General features: G+C 45.5%; 2 protein-coding genes across 7 annotated transcripts in view; one reads left to right on the forward strand and one right to left on the reverse strand.

The window, feature by feature from the left end:
• Srsf2 (serine and arginine rich splicing factor 2) overlaps positions 1–643 on the reverse strand; it is a 3341-nt gene extending 2698 nt beyond the window's left edge. For 2 of the 4 annotated variants that reach the window (XR_001872346.2, XM_029561522.1), the window contains exon 1: positions 74–643. Coding sequence is in view for 2 of the 4 variants with exons in the window: in XM_029561522.1 (XP_029417382.1) it covers positions 74–435 (362 nt within the window). In the remaining 2 variants the exon portion in view is untranslated. The remainder of the gene's footprint in view (positions 1–73) is intronic. The other 2 variants (XR_003848830.1, XM_008828919.3) reach the window with 1 other exon arrangement.
• A 157-nt stretch (positions 644–800) lies between these two features.
• Positions 801–19806, forward strand: part of Mfsd11 (major facilitator superfamily domain containing 11) — a 31986-nt gene continuing 12980 nt past the window's right edge. Inside the window, exons 1-9 of one of the 3 annotated variants that reach the window (XM_008828921.3) lie at positions 801–1264; positions 1529–1691; positions 2161–2216; positions 6260–6367; positions 7094–7173; positions 7290–7386; positions 9862–9920; positions 10598–10742; positions 15388–15428. In XM_008828921.3, the coding sequence (XP_008827143.1) occupies positions 1596–1691; positions 2161–2216; positions 6260–6367; positions 7094–7173; positions 7290–7386; positions 9862–9920; positions 10598–10742; positions 15388–15428 (682 nt within the window). In that variant the 5' untranslated portion in view covers positions 801–1264; positions 1529–1595. The other 2 variants (XM_008828920.3, XM_029561518.1) reach the window with 2 other exon arrangements.

Genomic DNA, 19806 nt, shown 5'->3' on the forward strand with positions numbered 1-19806 from the left:
GGCGGGGTCTCCGGAAGGTCCGGCCCGCCCGGCCGCCCGCCCCACGTGCTCCTTTGTGGGCCCGCCCGCTCACCTGCGGCTCCGACGCCCGTAGCCTCCTCCGCCGTACCTGCGCGGCGGCGGGCCGCGCCGGCTGTGGTGCGAGTCGGGAGGCCGGCCGTAGCGCGCCATCTGCACGCGCAGTTCGCGGCCGTCCAGTACCGCCCCGTCCATGGCGTCCATGGCGTCCTCGGCGTCGCGCTTGTCGTGGAAGCGGACGAAGGCGAAGCCGCGGGACTCCTTGGTGTAGCGGTCCCGCGGGATGTACACGTCGCCGACGCGCCCGTACTTCTCGAAGACGCGCCTCAGGGTGTCGGGCGAGGTGCGGTAGGTCAGGTTGTCCACCTTGAGGGAGGTCATGCCCTCCACGTCGGGTGGCGGTCGGCCGTAACTCATGGCGGTCAGGCGGCCCGGGGCCCCGAGAACTGGCGACGAGACGCTAACGCCGTGGTCCGGCCCGCGCGCTCGCTGGAGTGCGCGGCCTAGTCAGGCTGGGGCGGCCTCGCACCGCGCCTCAACCCGGGTAGTAGCTTCCCGCGTGGGTAACTGGAACCCCAAGGCCCGTGGGCACGCGAACGTAGAAACCAGCGCACCTACCCAGCAACTGAACTGGCGGCCGGCCTCCAGCGTGTATTTATAGCTTCGCTCACAAAATGGCGCCCGCGCCACCCGGAAATGAATCTTCTGATTGGCTCACCCGGCCCCGCCCCGTAACGTTGGCGCCGCGCGCCTCGCCCCGCCCCCTCACGCCTGCGCGTAGCGCGGCGGGCGGGCCGAAAAGCGCGCAGTCACTGCGGCGGGGAGGGGGAGCGGCCTTTGCAGGCAGTTGGAAAGCCCGCCAAATGCTCTTTCCGTCGGCGAGCACTCGAGGGGGAGGGAGATGAGACGCGCCCTGCCTAGGCCCCGCCTTCTCCCCGTGCCAATACCCGAGCTCCACGCACCTTTCTGCCCAGCCCTCAGCCCCGCCCCTGTCGGAGCGGTACTCCGGCTATTCTTTGCCTGTCTGGCCCCGGCCTCCTCCGATTCCGCCCGCCGGCTCCGGACCCCCTCCCCTCCCGAAGCTTGCGACTTGGGCGCCCCAGTTTCACTTTTCCCGCACCCCTTATGCTCCCTTTTTCCAGGGGCGCGAGGGCTGCGCATGCGTGCCCTGAGCAGCCAGAGATTAAACTACATTTCCCGGCAGGCTTTACGCACCGCGGTCAGCTGACTGGTCTCGTGATTTGCGGTGAGCGAGGCCCCGAGGGCGGGGCGGCCGGTGGGGCAGCTGCTGCTAGTCCTTGCCCCTAGTCCCCCTCGTGGGCCCTTCACCTAGCACGGGGTTGCTGGTCTCAGTGCTCGGACCGTGTCCCGGGAATGTTGTAACTGCCTGTGCGGAGAGCTTCGCCGTAGGCCGCGGTTCCCGTCCAAGGACGGGAAGTAGACAGCTCGGCTGTCTGGCTCCCGGATCTGCGCGCTCTCATCCTCTGGTTTCCTCCCTCTGGATTGTCAGTGGGGTTCGCCTGGAGGAGAGGTGACAGTCCTGGGCCGCCGCTGACCTTCCGCAGAGCCGAGCCAAAATGTCCCCGGAATCCAAAAAGCTTTTCAACATCGTCGTTTTAGGACTTGCTTTTATGTTTATGTTCACCGCCTTTCAGACTTGTGGAAATGTGGCGGTGAGTTGGAATCCCTACGCCCTCCTCGGAAGTTCTGTCGTTACTCATCCTAGTAGTGAGAACACTCGTCAGTTACGTCTGCTAGTTATGCGCAAATTGCACTTTGTTTTGATCTAGCCTCGTTTTCTATGATTTGATTTGATTCCATGTGTCAAACGTTTCTTATAGATTTGTTCAGCACTCCGATTCGATCGAGTTTGGATGTTGACCATAGTTAGCTGTAATTCTTGTCTGTGTTAAACTCTTTAAGTTGTTCTTGGACGGTTAAGGCAGTAAAACCCAGTGTAGGTACAGCTGGCTGCCCCTCCCTCCTTCGTTATTGTTTCGTCTTCATTCCTGGTGGAGCTTGGGTGTAGAGTAGTGAGCATTTTGAGTTTTGAATTTTTTTTTTCCTGAGTGCTTAGACTTTCCAAGGGGGAGGGCTCAGATTGCAAGACTTAGTCATTGATTAGTTTTATCTTCCACACAGCAAACTGTCATCAGGAGCTTAAATAGCACAGACTTCCATGGCAGTGGATATACCAGGTATTGTATGTACTGTTTGCATGATTTACTTTGCATGTAGTAATAGTTGCCTACGTTCCCCCCCACAAAAAACAGCAATAATTGGGGGGGGGGGTAAGAAATGTCTTTAAGACAGGATCTCCTTGTAGCCCAGCTGTCCTGGAACTACCTGTGTATAGACCAGGCTGGTATCCCTCTCACAGAGATATGCCTGCCTCTGCCCCACACACACTGGGATCGAAGGTGCACCACCATGCCCAGCAGGCAGTAAAATTTTTATGAATAGCAGTGATTCCTTTCGTATACTTGAAAAGCAGTGATTTTTTTCCTCCAAGCTTGACTACCCGAGTTCAGTCTTCCACAAGTTGTCCTCTGGCCTCCTACGCATACACATACGAAAATTAAATAAATAAATGTAATTTAAAAATTGTTTTTGGCCTTTTTGAGACAGGGTCTCCCTGTAGCCCCAGCTGTCCTGGAACTCACAATGTAGACCAGGCTGGCCTTGAACTCACAGAGATTTGCCTGCCTCTGCGTCCCAAGTGCTGGGACTAAAGGTGTGCACCACCACACCTGGCAAAAATAAATAAATAAATGTAATAAAATTTTTAGAAGATAACTTTAGGTTTTATGTAGAATTAGATACTCAGATTGAAAACTTGAGTGTTTTGTTACCGTGTGAGCCCAGATGATGGCTAGAAAGACCTGGTCTAGTGTTCCACATTTAATAAGCATGCATGTTTTGTCATAATTATATTTTCCCAACCCTAAACAGTGTTGCGATTGTTGAAACACTTGATCTTGGTTTTAGAAGCTTTTAGATTTTTACACTGTTTAGTCCTAATTTTACAACTGGAGAAAATGAAAACTCACCAGGCACTAGTGCTAGGGATTGTGGCTAGGAATGCGCTACTTTCCTGTAACCTCTGGCTGGCCTTGACCTTAATGTGTTGCCAGAGATGACCTTGAACTCCTGATCCTCTTCCTTCTGTTTCCCTACTGCTGGGATTGGGTTTTTTTTAAGACAGGGTCTTCCTGTAGCCATAGCTGGTATGGAACTTTTGCCGTGTAGACCAGCCTCTGCCTCCTGAGTGCTGGACTAAAGGTGTGTGCCACCATGCCTTCAGAGGTCAGAAGAGGGCTTTGGATTCTCTGGAACTGGAGTTACAGACAGTTGTTAACAGCCATGTGGGTTCTGGAAACCAAACCCTGGCTCTCAGTAAGAACAACCAGTGCTCCTAACCACTGAGCCATCTTTCCAGCCCCTAATGTGCCCTTTTTTAGACAGTGAGCTATTTCTCCAGCTCCCAGTCCTTGTTCTCCTTATTAAGAGAGTCTCAGTATGTAGTCCTGACTGCCTGGAACTTACTGTGTAGACTAGGCTGGCCTCAAATTCAGAGATCTACCTGCTTCTGTCTTCCAAATGCTGGGATTAAAGGCATGCATCATGCCCAGAAATGGCTCTTTAAAAATTGTATGTTTTTTTCTACATTTTAAAGTATACACATACATTGCGGAATGGTTAAACTGAACTATCCGAATACTTTGTTGTTTCACACAGTCTCACCCTGTAGCCCAAGCAGTCCAGGAACTTACTCTTACCTCAGACTTAAGAGTGCTGGGATTGCAGACCCACCCTGCTGTGCCTGGCTACCTAATTCTCTACAGTTAGATAGTAGATTGTGACACTCCCATAATCCAAAACTCTTATTTTGGTTCTTTATTACTAAATAGTATTTGAGAATAAATGGATGTTAATATCTGTTTTTTAAGCAATATCAGCTCTTTGTAGTAGTGTGTCTTCTAAGTATTTGAAAGAACACGTTTAATATTTGAGAAGTTCATGAATGCCAAAAAATAATTTACTTTGAATTTACAGATTTAAACACTGGCTAGTAATTGAGACCAGGACCCTCAGAATGGCTTTAGTTCCACTCTGTTCAAGATACATGTAGTAAGAAAAAGAAGAAGAAAAAAGTTACATAGAGTAGAGCTAGGTATGGTTGCATGCTTATAATCCCAGCACATTGGAATCTGAGGCAGGAGGACTGTGAGTTGAAGGCCATCCTGGGCTATATAGTAAGATCCTATCTTAAAACCCCAAAGCAGTTGTGCATAGTGGCGTAGGCAGATCTTTGTGAATTCAAGGTCAGCCTGGTCTATATAGTAAGTTAATAGGAGACCCTGTCTTAGAAAGACAAAAACAAAAAAACAAAGCAACTTTCCATATATAACTTACATGTTTATATAATCTGTATGTATAGCCCGTGTGTGTGTGTGTGTGTGTATGTATTAGGGCTGAGTCAACAATAACTGAAAAAGGTCCAAATGAGACCATTAATCTGAGTTAAATTCTAGTGCAGCAAGTTATAGCTCTGTGGTGTTATTTACAGCAAAGTAATGTTGGGCAGTTAGCAGAAATTGTAAGCTAAATTAGTAGAGCAGACTTCTAGGCCCCTAAAGTCAAATTGCCAGAGCTGGGATCCTCACTCACCGTTCCCTAGAGACCCACTGACCTTGGGGCAACTTCACTGTAATTCAGTTTTCTGTAAGTTGGGAATGAAAGAGATTCTAGGCTTAAAAGAGGAAGTATCTGTAAACTACTTAGCCCAGTACCTGTTAAAATTAGCAATAGTTAAAACTCACCATCAGAATGTATTGTCATTGGCAAGTTTATTCAAAGAAAAATCTGATATTTAGTACATATTAATTAAATTTTTAGTATAAGCCAGGCATGGTGGCACATGTAATCCTAGTACTGAGGAGACAGACAGAAGGATTGCTGCAAATTTGAGACCATCCAAGACTATATAGTGAGACCTTATCTCAGATCAAACCCAAAATAACAAGGTGTATGCCTATACCAAGGTGTATGCCTGTAATCCCAGCACTTGGGATGCCAAGGCAGGATTGCTATGAATTCAAATCCAGCCTGGGCTGCATAGTGAGTTCTAGACAAGCCAGGGCTACATAACAGGATGCTGTCTTGAGAAACCGTCCATCCATCCATCCATCATCTATCCAAATATATATATATAGGGAAATTTTTATTTTTTTATTTTATTTTAATATTATTATTATTTTTTTTAGAAGAAGCATATCATTACAGTTTTAACATGCCCAAAAACAGTTTCCAGAGCAAAGACAAAAGTGGCTATAAAATTTCTAGGTTCACTGTTACATTAATACAGTTATACAATATTGAACTCAGTCTAAGCCCTGTAAGACATAAAATTGAATGTTGAATGTATGTATTTTTACATATTATAGAAATGAGAACTTTAATGCAGTATTTAAGGATACAATGGTAAATTCTGACAAAAAAATACAAATTTGTAAATTTAAAAAAAAAATTTTTTTGAATGAGTGTTTTGCCTGCATGTATATAAGTGCACCGCGGTGTGCAGTGCCCATGAAGCCAGAAGAGTGCATTGCATCCCCTGGAACTGGAGTTATAGATGGTTGTTGGCCACATGGGTTCTGGGAACCAAACCCAGGCCTTCTGCATGAGCACCCAGTGCTCTTAACCACTGAACCATCACTCCAGCCACTAAAGAATGTGAATTAAAAAAAAAAAAATCTGGGGGCTAGAGAGATGATGGCTCATGGTTAAGAGCACTGGCTGCTCTTAAAGAGGACCTGGGTTCAGTTTCTAGGACCCACGTGACAGCTCACAACAGGCAGTAACTCCAGGGGATCGGATGCCCTTTTCTGGTCTCTAGGCATTGCACCTATGTGGTGCATTTATATACATTCACGCAAAACACTCACTAAAATAAAATTAAATAATACAAAATCTACAGACTCTGAGTGGAGGTTTATTGTGTGTGTATGCATGTGCATGGTGTGTGTATCTGCGTATGGAGATCAGAGGAGAACTGGAGGGAGTTGGTTCTCTCCTTCCACCATGTGAATTCTGGGAATGGAATCAGGTTGTCAGGCTTTGGGAGCACGTGCCTATGCACACTAAAATATCTTGCTGGCCCCAAGTAGAATTTTAGAAGTGAACTTTGGAGGTGTTACTTAAGGCTTTTATTCTTTCTTCTATGCCATTGTATTTACAGCATGGCGATTATTTACGGCGTGTTCTCTGCTTCGAACTTGATCACTCCGTCAGTGGTTGCCATTGTGGGGCCTCAAATCTCTATGTTTGTCAGTGGCTTATTTTACAGGTGAGTGTGGGGTTTTTTCACTTGCTTAATTTAGAATACATTCAACATCTTTTAAGCACACGGTAAACTTTTCGTGAGAATTTGCAGGCCTGGACCAAGAAGAAGAACAGATATTTTAGGAATTAGGTGTTCTTGTTGCTCAAGGATCCCATACTGCTCTAGTGGATGTGTATATATCAAAGGTCTCACTATAGCCCAGGCTAAGGCTGGCCCCAAACTTGAGGTCCTGCTGCGTCAGCCTTTAAAGTTTAAGCTCATGGGCAGGTACCACATGCCTGGTGTGTATCAGCTTTTGTTTTGCTATTAATGAATAGAATGCAGAAACCTCTGTTACGGTTGAAAAGAACTTTCTAGGAAACAGTTTTCCTTTCTGTGAAGTTGAATAGCAGCTTCAGGTGAATCAGTGAAGAGTTTCTGAGCTCAGAAGCTTCATTTCATCCTGTGTTAAGCTCATGGCAGAGACCATTGCAAACCTGGGAAATGTCTAGATTTACAGATTTGAAATCATAAACTGGAAAATGAGTGGCTTGGGCTGAAGATGGGGCTCCAGGGCAGAGAGAGCACTTGCCTGGTGTGTACTTTGCCTGGTTTCAAAAACCAGAACCAAGAAAAGTGCTTTGCAAGCTGAATTTTAAGGACAACAGCCTCTAACTGATTCCTCGAGGGCTTGCTTAGCATTGTTTCAGGTACTGTGTGACTATAATACACTGACCTGTTGTATTTTAGCATGTACATTGCCGTTTTTATCCAGCCTTTCCCATGGTCCTTCTACACAGCATCTGTTTTCATCGGGATGGCAGCTGCAGGTGAGCATCACTGTTTACCTCTACTTTCTGGGGCTTGTTTAAGGGTCTCAGTTTCATGGTTAGCAGGTAAAGCTAAGTGATTTCGTTCTTTTGATAAACTTTGATTTGAATTTTAGTACTTTGGACAGCACAAGGAAATTGCCTGACAATAAATTCAGATGAGCACACGATTGGGAGAAACAGCGGAATTTTCTGGGCACTCTTACAGTCCAGGTAATAATCTTTTTGGAGCTCTTGTCTATCCTTCAGATTTTTTTTTTGTCATGCCGTTTATTAGATCTTTATTATGTTACAGACTCTCCTGTCTTCTAGGTTGTATGACTGAAGTTCGTAGATGAATGTGGTGCAGATTCATAGTCTATGGAATCACGTAAAACACATGGACCTGTCTTACTAGAACTTAAGATTAGCAAATAGAAAATAGTATTAACTGCCGGGCGTAGTGGCGCACATCTTTAATCCCAGCACTCGGGAGGCAGAGCCAGGCAGATCTCTGTGAGTTCAAGGCCAGCCTGGTCTACATAGTGAGTTCCAGGCCAGCTGGTGGTACTGGGAGACCATGTCTCAGAAAAGACCAAAATAAATAAATACATACATACATACATACATAATATTTATTTTAAAAAAGAGAAAATAATATTAACCTCCATCTGGTACATTCTAGGCCTGTTAGATTGTTTATTTAATTTCACATAATTTTCACATAAACTTAAGAGGCGAAAGACATTATCTACGCTTCACAGATGACACAACAGGACTAAAAGTTTTCCTGTGTAAATGTGGTTATCTGGACTCCAGCAGCCACATCCTTCCAGCCAAATTCCAGTGCTGGCAGCTGTTGACGAAGGTTTCCGAGCCTGAGTGCTACAGCAGGTAGATATTTCCTAAGAAAAAAAGCAAAGGCAAGCTTTCTGCTCGTGACCATTAGGTTTCAAGAATATGTCCTGCAGAGCTGGCTGGAGTGGCGCACATCTGTAATCCTGTGATTACAGGCCAAGATGAGAGGATTGCAGTGAGTTCAAGGTCAGCCTGGCCTACATAGTTTCAGGCATCTGTGTAAGATGGCTAAGCAAATACAAGCACTTGCTGCTAGGTCTAATGACCTGAGTACAGTCTCCAGAATCCACATGGTGGAAGGAGAGAAGTGAGCCCACAAGTTGTGTGGCATGTGGGTGTACACACACAGACATATACAAATAAGTAGACTTAATACATTTTTAAGAGGTGGGGGACTGGAAGGATGACTGAAAGGTCTTGAGTTTGGTTCTGGCACCCATATTGGAAGGCTTACAACTGCCTATAATTCTAGTTCCAGGGGATCTGATGCCGTCTTATGGCCTCTGCAGCACCCGTACTCCCTTGCACATACCTCACACACACACACACACACACACACACAGACATATAAGTGAAAATAAACCTTGAAAACGAGAAAGGGCTGGAGAGATGGTTCAGTGGTCAAACCATCTCTCTTTGCTGCTCGTCCAGAGGACCAAAGTTCAGCTCCCAGTACCCACAGAACTCCAGATCCAGCGGTACTGGATATCTCTGGCCTTCATAGGCACCTGTGGCATGCACATGCAGACACATACACACATACATGCATAGAAAAATAATTAAAATGAATCCTTAAAATCTTTTAATTTTGGTTTTGGCAAGCTTAACTCAAACTGAATATTTAGTTGTTGGTGGTAGAGTTTTTTCTTCTCTTTTTTCTATTTGTTTGAGATTGGTTGGTAGTCTCAGTACGCTGCCTAGGCTGGCCTTGAACTCAGTGGACTCATGTGAGTCTTCTGCTTCAAGCCCCCCAAGTAGCTGGGATTATAGTTGCTTGGACATGCACTGCAAAAGTTTAGTTTTAAGGAGTTGGAGAGTAAGAAACAGGGTTACTGAATGGTCCCTTCCCTAGGAAAGTGGTAAATAAGCATCCAACTAGATGCAGATACCAAAATCATACAGCTTTTTTTCATGGATTCTTTAAAATTACCTATTTTTAAAAATGGTATTAAATTTGTTTCTAAGGACTCACTTTTAGAATTCCAGTAAATCATATGTTCAAAGTGAGTCAAGTCCTCTGCAGTGTGTGAGTCAGGTTACAGTCACATGCATCTGGGTCAGTTAACTTTCTCAGAAAGAGTAAGGTGGAGTTGATACTGTTAAGTAACCTAGGGTAGGCAGGTTCTTTATAAATTAGGGTGTTCTTCAGGCGCCAAGGAATGGAATGCAAATGATTATGACTAGTAATAATTAGATACATACAGATTAGAGACACATGCACCAACATCTCAGTGTTAGTAGCGAAAACAATGAGTCTTTCTGTAAGAAACTGTATTTTAGAATGAAATGGAGATCTTTTTTTGAGGGTTAAAAACTCATTCAATTTAATGTCTTGCAGGGCTTATACTGAATTCAATATTGTATAACTGTATTGATTCAACAGTGAACCTAGAAATTGTATAGCCACTTTTGAAGGAGCTGTGTCTTTGCTCTGGAAACTGTTATTGGGCATGTAAAAGCTGTAATGATATGCTTCTTCTAAAAAAATAAAAATAAAAAATAATATTAAAAAATGTAGGAAACAGCAAAAAAGTGTTCTTGATCTTTCTCGTCAAATAATGGGAGTAATTGTTTTAAAACCCTAAGTATTACAGTGAATCCCCAGCATCTTCTCCCCTTTCTCCCCCACAGCTTGTTCTTTGGAAATCTCTACATATATTTTGCCTGGCAAGGGAAAACTCAAATATCAGGTTGGTTTCATTCATACAGCTTGATTCAGTTGTTTTCCAAAGCCTAACAGCAGTTCCACAAAAACTCCCGTTAACACTCTGTCATTCCAGTGAACTTTGGCATCCTGAAATTCCCTCAGATAGGTGATTTTCATAAGCTTTTCCCTCGGGTTTTACTGCTAAGTAAAGGTTCTAGTTCATGACTGTGCTTCCAAGGGCACCTCCAAGCAGGCCAGAAGGTCGTGCCGCATGCCAGCATGCTGGTTCATCTCCCCAGATTTCTGAGTGGTGTTAGCCTGTGCACTCCTTCAGTGAAAAGAGCAGGGTTGAGTTCTTGTGCAAATTTTCTTCTGATAGCTTTTTCTTTATTTTGCTTTTCGAGACAGAGTCTCGCTGTGTAGCTCCGGCTGGCCTGGGACTTGGTGTGCAGATCAGGCTGGCCTTGAACTCACAGAGATTTGCCTGTTTCTTAAAGGTGTGCACCACCACACCTGGCTTACTGTTTTCTTCTGGCTTGTTAGTATTTCTCTAGCTGAAAGACAAAGATGGAGATGGCTGTTTAGTCATCCAAGTTTTTTACTGGTGCATTAAAATACAGATTTAATGAGACGGTGTTTTACAGATTAGAAACAGCCCTAGTATAGAACTGACTCTGGTACTGTTTGGTCAGGCTATCCACTTTCTTCTCTCCTCCCTAGAGAGTGACCGGAGAACAGTGTTTATTGCCCTGACAGTGATTAGCCTTGTGGGGACAGTTCTGTTCTTTCTCATTCGGAAACCTGATCCTGAAAATGTCCTTGGAGAAGATGAGTCTTGCGATGACCAGGACATGGAAGTCACAGAGTAAGAAAACATTCCTGTTCATGTTGAAGTAGATTTTGAGTAAATGTGGTCTAGAGATTGCTAACCTGCTTCACTGTAGTAGCTATGCCTGATAGTCTCTGATAAGTGGGACAGACAGTCAAGGAAAGATGAACGGGGAACTGTGGTGGGCAAAGAAGAAGGAGGCTGTCCAAGAAAGGAGGCAGTGAGAGAAGGAGGAGGCTGTCCGAGAAAGGAGGCAGTGAGAGAAGAAGGAGGAGGCTGTTCGAGAAAGGAGGCAGTGAGAGAAGAAGGAGGCTGTCCGAGAAAGGAGGCAGTGAGAGAAGGAGGAGGCTGTCCGAGAAAGGAGGCAGTGAGAGAAGGAGGAGGCTGTCCGAGAAAGGAGGCAGTGAGAGAAGAAGGAGGAGGCTGTTTGAGAAAGGAGGCAGTGAAAGGTTCGGCGGAGATCCGAGTCTTTTCCCAGCCCTCACGGCAGGACTCTGGTAGCAGAAATCCCTTTTTTTTAGCCCCAGCTGGCCTGGAACTCACTATGTAGCCCCAGCTGGCCTGGAACTCACTATTAGACAGGCTAACCTTGAACACACAGAGATCCGCCTGCTTCTGCCTCCCAGGTCCTGGGATTAAAGGTTTGCACAACTACACTCTGCTTAAAAATTTTTTAAAATAAAGTGACATTTTACATACTGTTTTTTCTGCAACAAAGTATTTGGCCCTACAAGAGTAGGTCAGCTTAGAACCTGTATCATGTGAGACCCTGGCATTCTGATAGAGACTCTGCCAAGATTGGACGGTGAAATGAGACAGGCTCAGTGGATCTGCTGTGCTCTGAAGACAATGCAGACCCACAGGTGCCCTGTGGATTGATGGCTTTATTTTGGCACAGATGCAGACAAGGTATTTGATTCAAGCCTTCAAATGAGGTAATAAGGCAACTTTAAAGCAATGATTTGGGCCTGGCTCAAAAACCAGTAAGAAGTCAAGCTTCATAGTGTGTCCCAGTAATCCCAGTATTTGGGAGGCTGAGGCCAACCTGGGCTACATAGTGTCAGGCTACATACAGAGATCCTGTCTTTAAAAAAGAAAAGCATTCCTGGGCGTGGTGGCGCATGCCTGTAGTCTCAACACTTGGGAGGCAGAGGCAGGCAGATCTCTTTGAATTCAAGGCCAGCCTGGTCTACACAGTGAGTTCCAGGACAGCTGGGGCTATAGGGAGACCATGTCTCAAAAAGACCAAAAAAATAAATAAATAAAAAAAATTAAAATGTACTGAGTGCCAGGCTCTGCTCTTTGTTGTTTTGTTTGCTGAGATACAGCTGCATTGCTATCACATTCAGCTGAAAGTAGGATTTTTTTGGTCTTTTTGAGACAGGGTCTCCCTGTAGCCCCAGCTATGCCTAATTATCATACAGAAAAAACCTGGGGGTAGTTTTTACTCCAGGTAGCTATGCCAAAGGTCATGTTCCAAATAAGGTCAGGCATCTGTGCTTGGCTGCACTCTCCAGGTAAGTCAGGCAGAGAGCAGGAAGCCCCTTGCTGAGAAGGGGAGTCCTTCCATTTACAGCAGAGCAATATCCGGACATGGAGGACTGTCACAACCCTAGCAGCAGGGTTCCCCAAAGAGGCAGGAGGATTAGGAGGTCAGTGTCATTCTCTGTCACATAGCAAGTTTGAGGCCAGCCTAGGTTATGTAAGACCTGTTTCAAAAACCAAACAAACCTAATATAGGTGATTTATCGTCAGTGTCATTGAGGTTTGAGAAAGAGAAATTAAACCCTTGTTTTGTATCTGAATTGGTAATTGAGAGGATTGTCTTACCACTTTTCAGGCATTGCTAAAACTTTTGCATTAAACACTCTGTTGCCTTTTAGTCAAAAGAATGCCTAAAATTCATCAGTTCAGAGTTGGTACTGAGCTCAAAGGAGAAGTGGTACTTGGGTACCACACATGCAGAGTCATGCATCACATAACAGGGTTTCTCTTAGTGAGACACTATCTATGTGACAGTGGACCCATATGATTATGTGGCCTAGGGCTGCAGGGCGCAGTTTGTGTGAGTGCAGTACAGAGACCTGCACACCAGAGCTGTGATGATGTGTTTATAGCATTGGAGCAAGAGGCACTGCACCCATGATAAGGTATAGTTCCTTTTTTTATTATTTTTATTTTATGTTTATGAGTATTTTGCCTGCATATATGGAAGTTCACTATGTGTGTACATTGCCCACAAAGGCCAGAAGAGGGTGTCAGATCCTCTGGAACTGGAGTTAAAGACAGTCATTAGCCTCAGTGTGGGTGCTGGGAACCAAACCCCAGGTCCTCTGCAAGTGCAGCCAGTGCTCTTAACTGCTAAGCCATCTCAGCCTCAAGGTGCAGTTCTTAGGAATACCAGGCAACCTGTTTAGCACGTTCTCGCCCTTACTGCCTCCTGTACATGAAGCTTCTGTATCTTTGTTCTTCAGACAGTACTGATTGTGTGCCAGCCCTCTTCTAAACCCAGAGGGTGTGGCAGTGCACAAGTGCCTGTTGGTTGTTTTGGTTTTGGTTTTGAGACAGGCTCTCACTATGCAACTCTAGCTGGTGTAGAACTCTCTGTGTAGACCAGTTGCCCTTGAACTCAAGAGACCCACCTGTCTTTGCCTCCTAAGTACTGGGATCAAAGGCATGGACCTCCATGCTCAGCAGTTTCTTCCTCCCTCCCTCCCTCTTCCTCCATCCCTCCTCTCTTTCTCTCTCTTTCTCTCTTTCTCTTTCCTGTCTTTTTGAGACAGGATCTCCCTGTAGCCCCAGCTGGCCTGGAACTCACTATGTAGATCAGGTTGGCCTAGAATTCACAGAGATCCGCCTGCCTTTGCCTCCAGAGTGCTGGGATTTTGAAGGTGTGCACCACCATGCCCAGCCTCAGCAATTTATTTCTTAGGCCAACTGAATTTCTTTCAGGGTTCCCCTCCCCGAAACGTTTTTAAGATTAGGAAAATTTTTTATTTATGTTTAATGCGTGTGAGTGTTTCGCCTTCATGTATGAAAGTTCACCATGTGCATGCAATACCCAAGGAGGCCAGAAGAGGGCATTGGATCCCCTGAACTAGAGCTAAGGACCAATGTTAACTGCCATATCGGTGCTTGGAACTAAATTAGAGTCTTCTGGAAGCGCAGCCAGTGCCCTTGACCGCTGAGCCATCTTTCCAGGCCTAGAGTCCCACCCTCCCCCTACTTTTTTTTTTTTTTTTTTTTTTTTTTAGGAGAAGTAGATTTGGCTTATGGTAAAAGAAATGGAATTCTTTAAAAACTGAACCCAGGAGTGATGGCACACACCTGTAATCCCAGCATTTATGAGACTGAGGCAAGAGGATCACTAGGTATAAAGCCAGCCTGAGCTACATAGTAAATTCCAGGACAGCCTGAAACACAGATTGAGACCCTGTCTCAAACCAACCAACAACAAAATATTTTTGCAGGGGTTTGGGATGTAGCTCAGTTGACAGTGTTTTGCCTAGCAGGTACAAAGCCTAGCTTTGGGTCACCAGCATTTTGTAAGTAATGTGTGATGGTGCACACCTATAATCCCAGAATTTGGGAAGTGGCGTCAGCGGGTTGAGAAGTTCAACTTTTTTTTTTTTTTTTTTTTTGGTCTTTTTTGAGGCATGGTCTCCCTGTAGCTTCAGGCTAGCCTTGAACTCACAGAGATCTGCCTGCCCCTGCCTCCCAAGTGCTGGGATTAAAGGCACGGACCACCACAACCTGCTTCTGCGGAATCTCTTCAGTCAGATTTCAATTACATCGTCTAATCCAACTCTGACTTAGAAGTGCTAGAGTCCTTATTTCACAAATAAGGAAATAAAACTTAGAAAAATGAAGCCACCTGACTAAAAGACGATTCTGTGTCCCAGTCCTGCCACTCAGGACGGCCATGGCGTCAAGGAATGCAAATGCTGGGCCAGTCCCAGCACTTGGGAGGCAGAGGCTGGTGAAGCGCCATGGCTTTGAGGCCGGCCTTATATGTAGTGAGTTCCAGGACAGCCAGGGCCACATAGTGAGAATCAAGGAGAGGGAAATGCCGGAGGGTTGGGGTTACAGGACAGGGAGATGCCGGAGGGTGGGGGTTACAGGACAGGGAAATGCCGGAGGGTTGGGGTTACAGGACAGGGAAATGCCGGAGGGTTGGGGTTACAGGACAGGAGTCGTGGGAACTGGAGCACTCAGATTCTTTCCTAAATTTGAAGATAGCAAGATTAACAGTGTGTGTTTGGGCGGGGATGCAGCTCATGGGTAGCGTTTGCACAGCACATGCAGCAGCCTAGGTGTGATCCCTGGTGCATACAGGAGCTTGTTAAGGGCATAGGACAGGCATGTATACAGCAACGTCAAAGTGTATTTCTTTCTAACTCTGTGTCGTTTCCAAAAAGGAGATGCATAAGTGAGTTTGTGTAATATGTTAGGAAAGAGTTGTCTCCATGAAGAGTGCTGGGCAGTGCTCTGAAGCAAGGGCCTGGGCTAAGATGGGGACTCCAGAGCAGAGAGCATCAAGAATCATTGGGTACTTGACAGGCCACATAGAAGCCAAAACATTTATAACCCTAAATGGAATGGGCTAGCCACTGAGAATCTGCCTAGTGTTTTTGTTTTCTTTAGTTTTCAAGGGGAAACACTGTTTATTTTATTTTCTCAGGTCTGCCCAGAACAATATGACAAAGGCAGTGGATGCATTTAGTAAGTATTTTCTGTGTCTGAAACACAAGAACTATTCGGAAACACCTTCAGCATTTGCCTCCCCCTTCCCAGGTAACTTTGGATTGATGATTCCCAGGTGTTTTCAGTTCTCCAGGTATGCAGTTCTGAGGTACAGTCGTCTTTCCCCACTGTCTCTAACGGGGTGTGAGGAGTGAATGATACTTACTGCCCACCTGACCGGGGAGAGGGGCGGCAGGACGAGGCCTCAGGTGTGGGAGCTCTGTGGTTGACACGGTAGTAAGAACAAGCCTCAGGCCACCCCTGGAGGCTCCAGCAAGTGAGAACAGCCACACCTGTCCGCTGAGTGCTCTTTCCAGCCACTGACTGCAGAATGTCCATGTTTTCTTCCTGCCAGGCTTAAAACAACTCTTCTAAAGCAGAGGCTTCCAGGAATCGTTATACTGCATCTGGTCAGAGCTGTTCACAAGTAACCAAACAGTTCAGGGAGCAGGGACGAAATTATATCCAGTGGCCATGAGATCGAGAAGGGGAACCTCACCCCCACCCTCCACCCCTGTGATTGGGAGTGGTTGATAGTAGTTAGCAGCTGGCTGAGAACATGTGGTTATCAACATACAAGCTGTGACTTTTGCAAGCAGGTGTCATCTTACTGACAGGACAACAGGTTATCAGGAAATTTGGGGTCAGGCTGGTGAAAATTTTGAAAGGTTACCAAGGTCAACCAGCTAGTCAGTAGGTGGCTGGAGTAGATTTGAACCGAACTATGTCAACAGACAGAGCTAGTGACTCACACTACAGAGTGGTGTTCCCGAAGACACAGGCAGGTTTGCGCTCCAGCTTCCACCCACTGCTGCTCAGTTTCTTTGCCTTCCAGGAGAGACCCTCACTGAGGCAGGAATTCTACAGGGGCAGCCTTCTGGGCCACACTCTGAGCAAGCCCTCTGTGGTCCTTAGGGATTGCTGAGGAGTTGATAGGTTGCCTAGGGTCAGAGTGGAAATTCTTGAGCCAGCTGTGGCCTGGCTCAGCTGTGTTTGACTGAGAACGTCCTATAATCTGTTTTTAGAAAGGGCCTATGAGTGTGGACTCTATCATTACAGCTGTTTTATCAGGCTTTTATCCACTTCCTGTGTCCCAAGGATGTGTTCATAATTATAAATTTGATTTGATAATAAGCAAGTAAGATCTAGCCTCATTCCCTTATTAAGATGGGAGGTCACCACCATTCTGGCTTTAGCATTGCAAGTCTAGGAACTTGCCTGTCAGAAGATCTGCTAATGGTTAAGATAGTCAAAGGGGAGAGGACTGATGTTAGACTCATAGAAATAGCAATTTAGGGGGCTGGAGAGATGGCTCAGTAGTTAGGAGCACCAACTGCTCTTACAGAGGACCCAGGTTCAGATTCTAGCATTCACATGGCAGCTAACAACCATCCATAATTCCAGTTCCAGGGGCTCTGATGTTCTCTTCTGACCTCCATGGGCATTGCATGACAATGGGTGCACTTACATACATGCAGGCAATATACTTATACACATAAAAATATTTTTTTCAAAAAGCCAGGCATGGTAGCTTATGCTTTTAATTCTAACACTTGGGAGGCAGAGGCAGAAGGATCTCTGTAAGTTCAAGGCCAGCCTGGTCTACATAGTGAGTTCCAGGCCAGCTGCCTCAAAAAGACCCCCCCACACACAAATTAAAAAAAAGAAATAGCAATTTAACTTTTTTTTTTTTTTGATACAGGGTCTTACCATGTAGCCCATGCTAGCCTGGAACCATCTATCAACCCTTTCATTTCAGCTTCTTAAGGGCTGGGATTACAGCTGTGCACCACCATGCCCAGCTGTCGCTTGACTTTTTGGTATTAGTCATGTTAATTAGTGTAACAGTATGGTTTTGTAAAACTTGTTAGTTTTAGAGCCAGGCGTGGTGGCGCATGCCATGCCTATGGTCCCAGCACTCGGGAGGCAGAGGCAGGCAGATCTCTGTGAGTTCAAGACCAGCCTGGTCTACATAGTTCCAGGGCAGCTGGGACTATAGGGAGACCCTATCTCAAAAAGACAAGAAAAAAAACTTGTTAATTTTGGTGAACCAGTTTTGCTATTTTTTTCTTTTCTTATGAGCTTTTGATGTCCTAATAAGTTTTGCCTAACTCCAGCTCCTGACAATTTGCTGTTTTTTTCCCAAGAGTATTATAGTTTTAGTTCTTCCATTTAGGTCTGATCTGTTTAGTTTTGTGTCTTTGCACAACGTTCAAGCCCAGCTTCCTTTTTTAGCGTGTGGCTATCCAGTGATCTAGTACCATTTGCTGAAAAGTCTGTTCTTTCCCTATTGAATTGTGCTGGTGCCCTTCCTGGAAAATCAGTTCCCAGTAACTCCTGGGGTTTATTCTTAGATAGATATATCTGTCCCTGTGCCAGAACTGTGCTGTGCTGATTACCACTATTAGATTGGGGTCCCTTTGAGTTCTATATGAATTTTAGGACCAGTTAGTTAATTTCTGCAGGGGTGTGTGTGTGTGTGTGTGTGTGTGTGTGTGTGTGTGTGTTCATAGCAGAACAGCAGGAAGTGTGGAGTTGCCACACGTGTGCCTGCGCGTCATCACAGCTTCCCTCCATTCTCCTTGCTCCTCCCTGGGATGCTGCGTCTGTTGGAATTGGTAGATCTGCAGTGGCACAGTGACTTCACCCAGGGGTGGTGCTTTACACTATGTATGGCTCATGTGGTGCTGTACATGTGAGCTTGGATCAATGTTTATGTATCCACTTTTTAAGAATTTATGTGTATGAGTGTTATGCCTTTATGCACGTATGTAAGTGCACCTGTATCATGCAGTGCTGGAGGAGGCCAGAAGAGGGCATTGGATCACCTTGGAACAGGAGTTACAGATGGTTGTTAGCTGCCATGTGGGTGCTGGGATTCGAACCTGGGTGCTCTGCCAGAGTAGCCAGTGCTCTTAACTGCTAAGCCATCTCTCCAGCCCCATGTATCCACTTTTATAGTGTCCTAGACAATTTAGAATTTTTTCTTGGTGGCTAAATCTTCTAATTATTCTAAAGTGATTTTGCTTTTCTAATTAATTATATTTATTTTTAAGTATTTTATTGTTTCTATTTAATGTTTATATGTATTGCCTACATGTGTGTAAGTGCACCCTTTCATGCAGTGCCAGTGGAGGTCAGAAGAGGGTGTCAGATCCCATGGATCTGGAGTTATGGACAGTTGTTAGCCGCCGTATGAGTGCAGGGGAATCTAACCTGGGTCCTCTGCAAGAGCAGCCAGTGTTCTTAACCACTGACCCTCCTCTCCAGCCTCTCTTAACTTTTTAAATTAAAATATTTTAAACTTTGGGCTGGGCATAGTAGTTACAGGCCTTTGATCCTAGCATGCCAAGGCAGAGGCAGGTGGTCTACATAGTGAGTTGCAAGCTAGGCAGAGCCACAGTGGAACCCTGTCTCAAAAAAGCAAAACAAAAAAATTAAACTTTGTATTATGTATCCTGAATGGGTAATGGGTAAAAAATTGTCATTGCTCTTATTTTTCACCATATTTCAATAGGTAGAGAAAAGGGCATCCTCTGTGTACAGAGAGATTCAGGACAGTGCAGCTGTGTGCTGTGATGGCTGGTTTCCATTGTCAACATGACAAATCCAGAATGGTCTGGGAAGGAGCCTCTCTGAGGGATGGTCTAGGTGATTTCTGGCTTCCAGGTGTATCTGTGGGGGCATCTTGATCAGCGGGAAGTCCTGCCCGCTGTGGCGGTGCTGGTGCAGGGGTGGACAAACCCTGCCGAGCACAAGCGGGCAGGCGTTCATTCATTACTCTTCATTCTTTTTTTTTATATATATTTTATTATTTTTTAATTTATTTTTTAATATTTTATTTATTATTTCTATTTTATGTGTGTGAGCATATTGCCTACAATGTATGCAAGTGCACACATGTCGTGCAATGCCGCGGAAGTCAGAAGAGGTCTTTGGATTCTCCTGGAACTGGGGTTAAGGAAGGTTTGTAGCCACCATGTGGGTGCTGAGAATTGAACCTGGGTCCTCTGCTAGAGCAGTCAGTGTTCTTAACCGCTGAGCCGTTTCTCCAGCCCCTTATTATTTTTATTTTACGTGTATGAATGGTATGCCTCCATTCTTAACTAAATGTGATGGGAGCAGCAGCTTTTTTCCCCCGCCTTCGCTTCCCAAGACGGACTGTACCCTGGAACTGTGAGCCACATGAGCCCTTTCTCCCTTCAGCTGCCTTTGACAGTATTTTATCACAGACCAGGAAGCAAAACTAAGACATGTACATTATATGGATAACAGTTAAGAAAGAACTAAATCCGGGTCCACTCTTCCTAGTGTGTAGAAATTGAGCAGGGTCAAAAAAGGCAGGCTGGGCATGGGG

The sequence above is a fragment of the Nannospalax galili genome, unplaced genomic scaffold (assembly GCF_000622305.1).
Source record: "Nannospalax galili isolate Female #2095 unplaced genomic scaffold, S.galili_v1.0 scaffold1314, whole genome shotgun sequence".
In the NCBI taxonomy this organism is placed as follows: Eukaryota; Metazoa; Chordata; class Mammalia; order Rodentia; family Spalacidae; genus Nannospalax; species Nannospalax galili.